Source organism: Melospiza georgiana, chromosome 3, assembly GCF_028018845.1.
Source record: "Melospiza georgiana isolate bMelGeo1 chromosome 3, bMelGeo1.pri, whole genome shotgun sequence".
In the NCBI taxonomy this organism is placed as follows: domain Eukaryota; kingdom Metazoa; phylum Chordata; class Aves; order Passeriformes; family Passerellidae; genus Melospiza; species Melospiza georgiana.
This window is the reverse complement of record NC_080432.1, coordinates 47,078,619-47,089,000: the sequence shown is the minus strand read 5'-3', so window position 1 is coordinate 47,089,000 and position 10,382 is coordinate 47,078,619. Positions and strand designations below refer to the sequence as shown.

At 44.1% G+C, this 10,382-nt stretch overlaps 2 protein-coding genes across 2 annotated transcripts in view; one reads left to right on the top strand and one right to left on the bottom strand.

Annotated features, from left to right (window-relative positions):
• Positions 1-220: 220 nt before the first annotated feature.
• NDUFAF7 (NADH:ubiquinone oxidoreductase complex assembly factor 7) lies at positions 221-6,857 on the top strand. The gene is made up of 9 exons (XM_058021834.1): positions 221-325; positions 408-488; positions 1,857-1,967; positions 2,893-3,103; positions 3,595-3,653; positions 4,379-4,492; positions 5,274-5,417; positions 5,725-5,898; positions 6,273-6,857. The coding sequence occupies exons 1-9, from the start codon at positions 236-238 to the stop codon at positions 6,483-6,485; spliced, it is 1,197 nt and encodes a 398-aa protein (XP_057877817.1). The 5' UTR covers positions 221-235; the 3' UTR covers positions 6,486-6,857.
• A 1,708-nt stretch (positions 6,858-8,565) lies between these two features.
• The window catches only part of PRKD3 (protein kinase D3), a 42,351-nt gene continuing 40,534 nt past the window's right edge, over positions 8,566-10,382 (bottom strand). Inside the window, exon 19 of the mRNA XM_058021833.1 lies at positions 8,566-9,845. Within this exon, the coding sequence (XP_057877816.1) occupies positions 9,672-9,845 (174 nt within the window). The 3' untranslated portion in view covers positions 8,566-9,671. The remainder of the gene's footprint in view (positions 9,846-10,382) is intronic.

Sequence of the window (10,382 nt, the reverse complement as noted above, 5' to 3'; positions counted from 1 at the left end):
TGCCATGGTGCTGCCGCTCGCTCGCCGCGCGCTCCTGGCGGGCCGCCGGCGGCTGCCCCGTCCCGCCGCCGCTCCCCGCGGTGAGCGCCGCCTGTCCCCGCTTTCCCTCCCAGCCCTTGCGGGGCCGCCCCACTGAGCCCTCCTTTCCCCTTCTCTCCCCACAGCTCCGGCGGCGGCGGCGCGGCTCTCCTCGGGCGCGGAGGGCGAGGCGGCGGCGGCCGGCGGGCCCGGGGCGATGCTGCGGCACCTGACGCGCAAGCTGCGGGCCAGCGGGCCGGTCACGGTGGCCGAGTACATGCGGGAGGCGCTCACCAACCCCGGGCAGGTGCGGCGGGGCCGGGCCGGGCAGGGGGGGCCGTGCCTCGGGCCCCGCTCACCGCGGCCCCTGGGCCGCTTCCCCCTCGCAGGGTTACTACACGCGGCGCGGCGGCGTCGGCGAGAGCGGGGACTTCATCACCTCGCCCGAAATAAGCCAGGTGTTCGGAGAGGTAACGCTGCTCCTCGCGTCCTTAGTTACTTGTTGTACTTTAACCACGCGGGCCTGGCTGGAATCCTGGTGAGCAACAAGCCATCCATGAGCCACCAGTATGTCCTTGTGGCCAAGAAGGCCAATGGAATCCTGGGGTGCATTAGGAGGGCAGTGCCAGCAGGTCAAGGGAGCTGATCCTGCCCCTCTGCCCAGCCTGGTGAGGCACATCTGCAGTGCTGAGTCCAGTCCTGGCTCCTCAGGACAGGAGAGACATGGAGCCCCTGGAGCGGCTCCAGTGAGGGTAACAAAGATGATTGAGGCTCTGGAGCATCTCTGTAATGAGGAAAGGCTGAGGGAGCTGGGCCTGTTCAGCCTGGAGAAGAGGCCCTGAGAGGGGACCTCATCAATGTCTGTGAGCATCTGAAGGGAGGTGCCAGCAGGATGGAGCCAGGCTCTGCTCCGTGGTGCCAAGCAATAGCACAGGAGGCAATGGGCAGGAACTGATGCACAGGAAGCTCCACCTGAACATGAGGAAGAACTTTACTGTGCGCTGGCTCTAAGATTGCCCAGAGAGGTTGTGGAGTTTCCTTCACTGGAGACATTAAGGAACCATCAGCACACAATTCCTGTGCCATGTGCTCTAGGATGACTTACTTCAACAGGTCCAGGTGGCCCAATGTGGTCTCTTCCAGTTTCCATCCCAACTGATTTCCAAGCCAGTGTTCAGATACCTTATCAGTGTCAAAATACTGGAGTAGCCATGATAAGGTTCAAGTTACTTCCCAAGAGAAAAATTGGTTTTGAGGGAGGAAAGGGGGTTTTGTTTTTCTGAAAGTCCTTTGTCTGAAACACCGTCTGTGCTTAGTAACACTTTACTGTAATACAGAACTTGCTTATAGATAAAAAGAGTTATGGTGCTTTTCCAGTGTGAAAACTCTCCTCAAAAATTATCTCCAGAGTTTGATCTGGCTCACTCCGGTGTGATCTGGTTTCACTCTGGTCTCATTTCCAGAAGTGAAGATTGGCTAAATCCTGTTCTCAGTGATGCTTTGGTAAATGCATTGTCAGGAAGAACATTTGTCCAAAGGTACATGAGCAGTGCATTTAGGTGAAAGTTCTTGCTCCAGCCAGAACAGACTCCTCACATTTACTGATGGAGAGTTTCTTCTGCTGGGCTGACAGCAATCAACGACCAATGTTAATACTCAAAGGCAAGAATGAGATGTTATGTACCATAATTCTTCTTAACTTTGAAATACTGAGACAGAATGTTGCCATGTTATTTAAGTTATCAGACAAAAGGCAGGCACGATTTTCCCCAAGTGCTGAAGCTGTTACTGTGTGTAATTACTGAAGTGATACCCTGTGTGCTGTTTCTCACTGGCAGCTAATAGGAGTGTGGTACATCAGTGAATGGATGGCCATGGGCAAACCGAGCAGCCTGCAGCTGGTGGAGCTGGGCCCAGGGCGGGGCACCCTCACCGAGGACATACTGCGGGTAGGTGAGAACATTCCTGTTCTCTGCTTCTGCCTGCATTCCACAGCTACAGTCACATCTGAAGGGAGGATGTTTTGCTGCCAGGGTTTACCCTTCCCTGGTAGCCAGATCACCTGAGTCAGGGTGGCAGCTCAGGCTCTGATTAGAGTGGAGGAGTTTCTGGGCCCAGGGCTCTCAGGGGGAAGGAGACTGGGGCCAGAGTGTGCACACTGCACAGACACATCTGTGACCTTCCAAACACCACTGGATAGAAGGGCAGGGCAGGAATATTCCACTGTAAATTATTTCTGTGTAGGGAAACATTATCCAAACTGAGAACCATCTAGGAAGTTGTTGCTGTGTGTAATTGAGATGGAGACCTTAGTGTAAGGAACAGAACAGGGGAGTACAATAACAGAGAATGAAACTGTGTTAATTCCTTTGGGCATTTCAGGGCCATATTTCTTTTTGAGTTAATGCTTTGTGTTCAGCCATGCCTGCATGGCTGTCTTAATTAAAATGCTGCAGATTCATAAACAGATTGCTAATGGGACTTAGCATGACATAAGAACTTTTATTCTATTGACCTATGTTAATAAAAATAGTGAAATGTGGGATATCAAACACTTCTTCAAGGTGGAAGGGAAACTGAACCATTTCTCTTCTAATGGTAGACCTTCTACAGGTCTTAGAGGAGCTGCTACTAGTCTTCCAAATTAGCTTTTCATGTTGTTATCCTTTATTAAGATTTATGCAGAAACTCACACTTCCTACTGGAGGAGCAAAATGCAATCTCTCTCACTGAGGTTGTTAGTGAAAGCCAACTAAAACCTTTACCTTGAATAGTTAATAGTGAATAGTAAATAGTGAGAAGGAAGGCTAATACTTACACCTTTGATGTACACAGCACAAGACTGCACCTAATAGAATTCATCTGCCTTTATAGGTCTTCAAGCAGCTCTCCTCTGTCCTTAGTAAATGTGATGTCTCTGTTCACCTGGTAGAAGTGAGCCCCAAACTCAGTGAGATCCAAGCAGTGCTGCTGACAGGAGGGAAGGTGCAGCCAAGCCCCGAGGATGAGTCTGCTTACATGAAAGGCATTAGCAAGACTGGAATTCCCATTTTTTGGTACAGAGACATTCAAGATGTGCCACCAGGTAAGGAGCTTGAGTGCCTCGTTAAAGTGATGGTGCCCTTCCTTCACTGACAGCTTTTGATAGCAGAGGGCATCTCTGCTAGCCTTCACACTGGACAGAAAAGTAGTTATATACATATTTGTTCTTACTTGAGTCCGAGGCAGGATCTTGGTTCATTTTCATCACTGCTACCTGTTCTGTCTACCTTCATTTGGGCATAGCTACCCAATTTCCTATATTCTGACTTTTTCTTTTCATGGGGGGGGAAAAGAAACCTCACTTTACTGGCTTTGCCTGAATCTTCTTTCACAAGATAGTGATCTGAAATTCATGGATTGGCAGCTAGAGCTAGCTGTAAAAATGGTATCTTTATTGTGTGCAAGCTGGAAATAATTATAATTTTTTCACAACCACATTAACTAGCTTAATTCATTAAAAACCATAAAAATATTTTAAACTGGAAGCTGTTAAGTGTTAATAATTTAATGCATTTTTTTTTTACCTTCCCACAGGTTACAGCTTTTATCTAGCACATGAGTTCTTTGATGCCCTGCCAATACACAAGTTTCAGGTATAGCAAGATTTTTTAATTGTGACCATCTGCTTAAACACTTTTTCTCTTTGAGGAAGAGCAGAATTAAGGTGCCAAACAAGTCACATGCCCTGTCTCTGGTGATGAAATAATTCTGAGTTGGACAAATAAGGCTTAATTCAGCTGAAAACTGAATTATTAAATTCAGTAAAATTAGTTATTATTTTTGAATGGAAAAACTTGAGGAAAGCTAAGGATTTCTCTCTGCTGAGATAACTCTCAATGTTTCAGGTTTTTTTATTCCTTATGCTACATTAACGCAGCTTTTAATTTCCACATGATTTTCTGTAATACTGCTAACAAATGACTCAAGGGCTTTCACTTGAATAGTAATGAGAGCAGCAAAATAGAGGCTAGATACGATTCAGAAGTAGGTAATTTATGATAGTCACCAGTAGAATGAAATCTTTTATTTTGATAAGTTAAATGTTGCACTGTCAATAGAAGAGGCAGTGTGTTTCTTCAGAGCATCATTCATTCCTTTTAAGTGTAATCAAACCTGTATTGTTGGCTCTGCACATGAGACTCCACCACAGGCTTTTTCTAAGGCAGTTACTGGAATTAAATAAGAATGAGTAATAGTTGTTAGCAATGTGTTGTTCCTAAAACCTTTGTGGAAAGGCTTGACCTATTATTTCAATGAAATGAGCAAGATACCGTGGTACTGTTGAGTGTAACCTGAGTGCTTTGGGCTCGTTGAACAGCGCACGGAGAAGGGCTGGCGTGAGGTGTTGGTTGATATTGACCCACAAGTTCCTGACCAGCTGCGATTTGTCCTGTCACCATCCAGGACCCCTGCAACACAAAACTTCATTCAGGTGAGGTTATGCCTCCCAGAGCTCATCCTTACACCTTTATTGACTCTTCCAAGTACATTTAGTGCTTCTCAGTTACTCTGACAGCAAGAAGAGGGCTCCCAGTCTATAAATGAATGGAGCTTAAAATTCCACCAGCATTTAGCTTTGTATGCTGTGAAACTGCAGCACAAAAATTACCACATGTATGAAACCTCACAAAATAGGAGCTTGAACACAGAAAATGCCTCAGAGAGCAAACTGAGGCAGCAAGGGACAGGCAGAGTTCTTCACTGTGTGTGTGGCATCACCATCTCAAGAGTGGCCCTGCCCCGACCAGGCTCTCAGCCTGCTGCAGGGTACTCAGGGCAGCTGCCTGGCCTTTAATGTGGTTTCTTCCTGAAGTGCACTGGATACTCAAAGCCACAAAATTAAGTACTGGAGATTAAACAGAGCTACAGAGTCTCACACAAGAAGGCCTCTCAGAAGGGTGTGAACAGCTGAAGCACTACTTTCCTTAAGTACCACAGTAAGGAAGTTTCACCTGATACAGATATTCTTGGTAGAAAAATTTTCATTTCACTACGGATTATTGAAGAGAGTACTGAAATCCAGCACTCAGAAAATACTAAATGAGAGTGAGTGATAGTATAAACTAGCTCAAGCCAGTGTAGGTAGCCTAGAATGCACCTCCTGTACCTGCGTGTCACTGCAGAGCAACAGCCCCAAGACACCAGGTGTGAGGGACACTTGCCTTGTGCTTCTCTGCTAATACAGGTGTTCTGGTCTTTGAACTGTGCACTAGCCAGAAGAAACAAGAGACCACGTGGAAGTGTGTCCTGAGGCTGGTGTCATTGTGCAGAGGCTGGCCTCTCGGATAGAGAAGGATGGTGGGGCCGCTCTGGTCGCAGATTACGGCCACGATGGAACCAAAACTGACACGTTCCGGGTAAGGCATTTGCCTACAGCAATAAGCCAAAAGATTCTGTTATCTTAGATCATTAGGTTCTTGTAAGATAAACTTCCTAGTGGGCATAATAGCAAAAACTGCATAGAACTGAGTAATTCCTGTTTAATCAGTACCTAGAAGGGTTTCTATCAGATGGAAAGGCTAATCTGAGCTCTTGCTACATTTATCTCTAATTTTCCCTGTGTAATTTGCTATTGTCACCACTCAAAGGCACAGCTTAATTTTGCTGTCTCCAGCTGTGATGGTTGGACTACAGCTGGGTGTAATCTTCCAATTTCATTTTCAGGGTTTCCGGAATCACCAACTTCACGATGTGCTGAGTGCTCCAGGTACAGCAGACCTGACAGCAGATGTTGATTTCAGCTACCTTCGAAAGATGGCCCAGGGAAAAACAGCTACGTTAGGCCCTATAAAACAGAGGGAGTTTTTAAAGAACATGGGCATTGACCTCCGACTGCAGGTACGAGAGTGTTCTGAGCTGCAGAGCTCTCCCAGTCCACAGGCAATACTCTTAAGCAGCACAAGAGCTCTAGTAAAAATCTTTGGTTTTAAAATGAAGTTGTTCAAATTAGCATGTAGGTATGAGATCAGAACGTTGTTTCTGCTAGATGTAAGTTACTCCAGATCCCTGAAAGTAAACTGATCATATTATATTTAGGAGCACTTAACACAAAACTTGCATCGGTGTCTGGGCTGTGGGTCACCACCAGTGATCTCACCAGTTCTACCAACCATCACAGCACTGTTAGGTGAAAAGGATGCAAGAAGGGATTGCAGGTATGCAGCAATTTATAGGAATGCAGGAGGGGCTCTAACCTGCTTTTTTTTTTCCAGGTGCTCTTGCAGAATTCAGGTGACACAGCAACTCGTGAGCAGTTACTTCACAGCTATGACATGCTGATGAATCCCGAGAAGATGGGGGACTGTTTTAATTTCTTTGCCCTGCTGCCTCACCACAGACTTGTACATCCTGACAAGAAAGATAAGCCAGAATCAAAGTCTCCCCTACCACCTGTTGCTGGATTTAATGAACTGTTACTAAAGTAATTTCAAATACTATCACAAAATGCATGATGGCTGTCTCAGAATAAGCGTGGTGCAGCCCACCAAACCTCTGGACTGACCTACTCAAAGCAGTACGAGTGGAAATAAAAGACTGCACACACAGAAACAAGAACACAGAGAATGAACAGTGGTTTGGGGGTCTTATGAAAGAACAGAGTGAAATGTTTGCTAGTGGAATCAAAACTTGTCAGTAACAAAGATGCACTAAGGATACTCTAAATGTATTCAAGCTTTGGTACTTTAATAAAATCAAGATGCCTTGATGTCTCTGAAGATACTATTATAAAGAGAATAGTGACAGGATGCATGTAAAAGGAGTTCCTGCTGGCTGAATTTCCACAGCAGGACATATTTAATAAAACTACAAACAAGAAAATATAGAACCATTTACTCCTAAGAACATTTGATAGGAGAGAAAATTCATGTAAATAAAAAGAACAAGTCTGATAGGGAAATAAATTTTATTTTCAAGCTTACCAGAGGATATTTACAAACAATGGGGTGTATAAAAATATAAAAGTACTTGACAGTGTCATTTTGAGGCTATAAATTTTACATGAGCTTTTTTCTAGCATCACTATAGCACTATTGCTTGAATGAATGCAACTTAATTCATCTAGGGGTAAGGGTATTAAACACCGTAACCTACTGCTGTCAAAGTCTGCAGTAAAGGTAGAAAAAAGGGAATAAAAAACTCAGCTATTTTTACTACTCTAGGAATTTTACTCATGATGTAAGCCTGATTTTTTTGGTTTCCTGACTACTACCTGCTTGTGGCTTCTCTTGTCTGGCTCCATAAGTCTGCATATGATCAGGCAATCTCCTCCAAAAGCCAACAGCATTATTTTTATTTTAATACAACCTGAAGAATAAATAGTTCATATAATATTTTGAAGCAGAGCAGACTTCATGGGGAGAGACAAAAGCCAGGCCTTCTACTTCATTATTGTCCCCTCCTTCCTCTGTTGCTGTTGTGCTTTTTCAAGTGACTGAGCTGCTTTATTTCCTCCCTTACAACAACACAAACAACAAACCCACAGGTAACCTGAAGTAACAGCTCAAGTAAAAAATGTGAAGTTTAAAACCAAACTGTATCTACATATTAGTTAGGATGGAATATAGCAATGGCTTCACTGAAATTTGGTCACTTGAGCACTGCAAGCTTTTCAACAGCACTGCTTTCCTTGCCAAGAGCAGGCAAATACCAAACTACCAATGTCAGCGGTGATTGCTCTGCTTGCAGATGAAAAGCAGTGCCTCTGTGAACAATCAGTCCTGAAACCCTCTCTAAACAGGGTTAAGAATCCAGAGCTCAGCCTTTGCCAACACAGACACCTACAAAATGCAGTGGCACATAGATGAAGGGCAATGGGAAAGAAAGAGTGAGTTACAGACCCAGACCTGCCTGCAGCTGCCACTGACCACTGCCACGTCACTGCTACTGCAAGCAGCTGCCAGCTCTGAGCTAACCATGTAACACTTTAGGTACATCTAACAACTTAGAAATCTGCTCACCTGTTTCCTTACCTGAATAAAAACAGTAGAAAAAATACTTATCTACACACAAACAAAAAAAGAAATATCTTTGTAGGAGAGAGGAGATACCCCAAAGCCTCTCACTGCCTTTGCAGTTCAAGCCTGTATCAGTATTTTAGAAATATTTCCAACTAAGCTCCAGTTAAGCAGCTTGGCACATCCGGGATGCATGCAGCCATCCAGCACCCTCCAGGAGCACAACACTGTTACCCACAAAAAAAAAAAATATTTCACCCTTTTAATTTTTTAAAATAAGACCAAAAAACCTCTTCCATTTGCATTTAGCATTACAGCCTCAAACTTCTTTGAAATACCATTAACTTGATCTGTCCAAGGGAATCATTCCAAAGAATACTGCTGCTCCCCTCTGCTATGCCACAAGTCCAATTAGTGGTTGGGAATCCTTCAGTTGAGGCATGTGCACAGAAAAAACTGAGTTAGGAGTTGCTTTTGGCCTCTTCGTTCAGCTCAAACAGTTCTGAGCACAGTACAGAGGATGGGAGGGGCTGCAGGTTAAGGTGGGAAGGCAAAGTCCTTTCTCCTACAATCCAGCTGCCCTGGCAGAAGCAACAGCTGATGTGCTATCCACTGTTACTTCTAGGTTTTGAGCAGAGTTAACATAAGACACTAGCAGGCTACAAACTACTCCTGATCTAAGTCCAGGGAACCTTAAAATATTAGAAAAATATTAGAAGAATTTAAAAATCTTATTACTCAAAATGACAAAAGAAAGCTGCATGTATTTTTCCCTATTTTCCACATCCTTCTGCTAGAAGCTGGTCTTCCAGAGTGAAAGGATATGCTACATCAAGTCTTGTGTGCTCTCTGCATTATTTGTGTAGTTTTAAGGCAAAATGCCTTTGGTGTGTATCAATGATGTGCCAGCCTTGCACAGCAGCGCACTGTTGTGGCTTATTGCTTTTTTTAACAGACAAAATAAAAGCCTAGCACAGCTTTGGTTGTCATCTCTTTAGAATGTCAGCCAGCATTTCAAGAGGAATGTAAGAAGTTATGGGGTTATCCTTTTTTTTTTTTTTGGTTGCTTTCTGTAAAAAGTTCAATTAGGGCCAAGACACACATATTTAACTGTCTAAACAGCAGCAAATTATTCCTTCATGTATGAAGTTGTATTCAACTAAACCACCATGTTTTGCTTTAGCCAAGGTATTCTGTGCTGATTTCTTTATGGAGTCTCTTCACCATCCACAGTCTGAGAAACGGGAGATGTATCTAAGTAACAGAAAACAGTCCTCTATGGCCTAGTAAATAGGGATTAGAAAACTATTACAAAACTCTTACTGCGTAGGCTATGAAAAAACAAAAACCCTTGAAAAACACAAACCGTTCAGTCTGTACACACTACACCTCTGTAATGGCTTTGTAGCCACCCAGCTGGGTGAAATGCTACCCAACAGGGCTCTGTATCCCACTGTTTAGTAACTACTCCGAGTTAAAGTCAGGGATGGAGAAAAGTTTGCAGACAGCAGTCTATTCCCATGGCAATGGAGGATCCTCTGGGGCTTCACACACCAAACTATGTGTACGGCATTTGGAAAGAGAAATAGCTGTTCCACTTTCTTCACTTTCTGCCTGGAGCATCCTTCTTTGCTGCAATTTAGCACAATAAACAAATCAAGGGTCTTCTTCCATGTCATCTGGATTGGGAGCCATAATGAAGTGCTGGGGGTACTCGAGGTTGTGCTCGTAAGCGTGCTCTTTCCAGCGTGCATCGTCGCTCTCATGGGTAATGTAGCGCTCCCCAATGCGGGTTTCAAATTCTCTGAGGTCAAGCCAGGTCTGATAATCCTAAGGAGTAAAAGAGATTTAAGGAAGCAGTTTTAAGAAACAGCAGCACTACATTCCCACAGATAAGTTCTGCAGTTTGTGTCCATTTTTAGTGTAAATAGCCACAAGATACAACCAACAAGATCTGTTTAAAAAAAATAAAAAAAGCCCCAACATTATCCACAAAGAATAGTTCAGAATTAAATAGGCTAGTATCTAAGGTTGTCAAAGCAGCAGATAAAGTCCATTCCAAACAAATCTTTTCTAAAGGGACTACAAGTTATGGCACACACCACGCTGTGTGTCCACTTCAGCACTGAACAAATAATGTTTGCCTCCATGCTGACATCACAGGGCTTCATGCACTCATCACTGCCCAAGTCAGGGGGGAAGCCAGGAGAATAAACCCATGCTGTTGTCAGACAGGAAGGAAAAGGTGGAAAGAACAGTAAGACAAATTTCCCTTGAAGAAAGAAGGCATTCATAGATGGTCAGAACCCTGGAGCACATCAAAAGTAAAGCTAAAACCAGAAATGTTCAAGCATTCATGAATGCTTA

Coding starts and splice junctions, on each gene's coding strand:
- NDUFAF7 (XM_058021834.1), top strand. CDS start 236: ATGCTGCGGCACCTGACGCGCAAGCTGCGGGCCAGCGGGCCGGTCACG. Junction 326..407: donor CGCTCACCAACCCCGGGCAG/GTGCGGCGGGGC, acceptor TCCCCCTCGCAG/GGTTACTACACGCGGCGCGG. Junction 5,899..6,272: donor GCATTGACCTCCGACTGCAG/GTACGAGAGTGT, acceptor TTTTTTTTCCAG/GTGCTCTTGCAGAATTCAGG.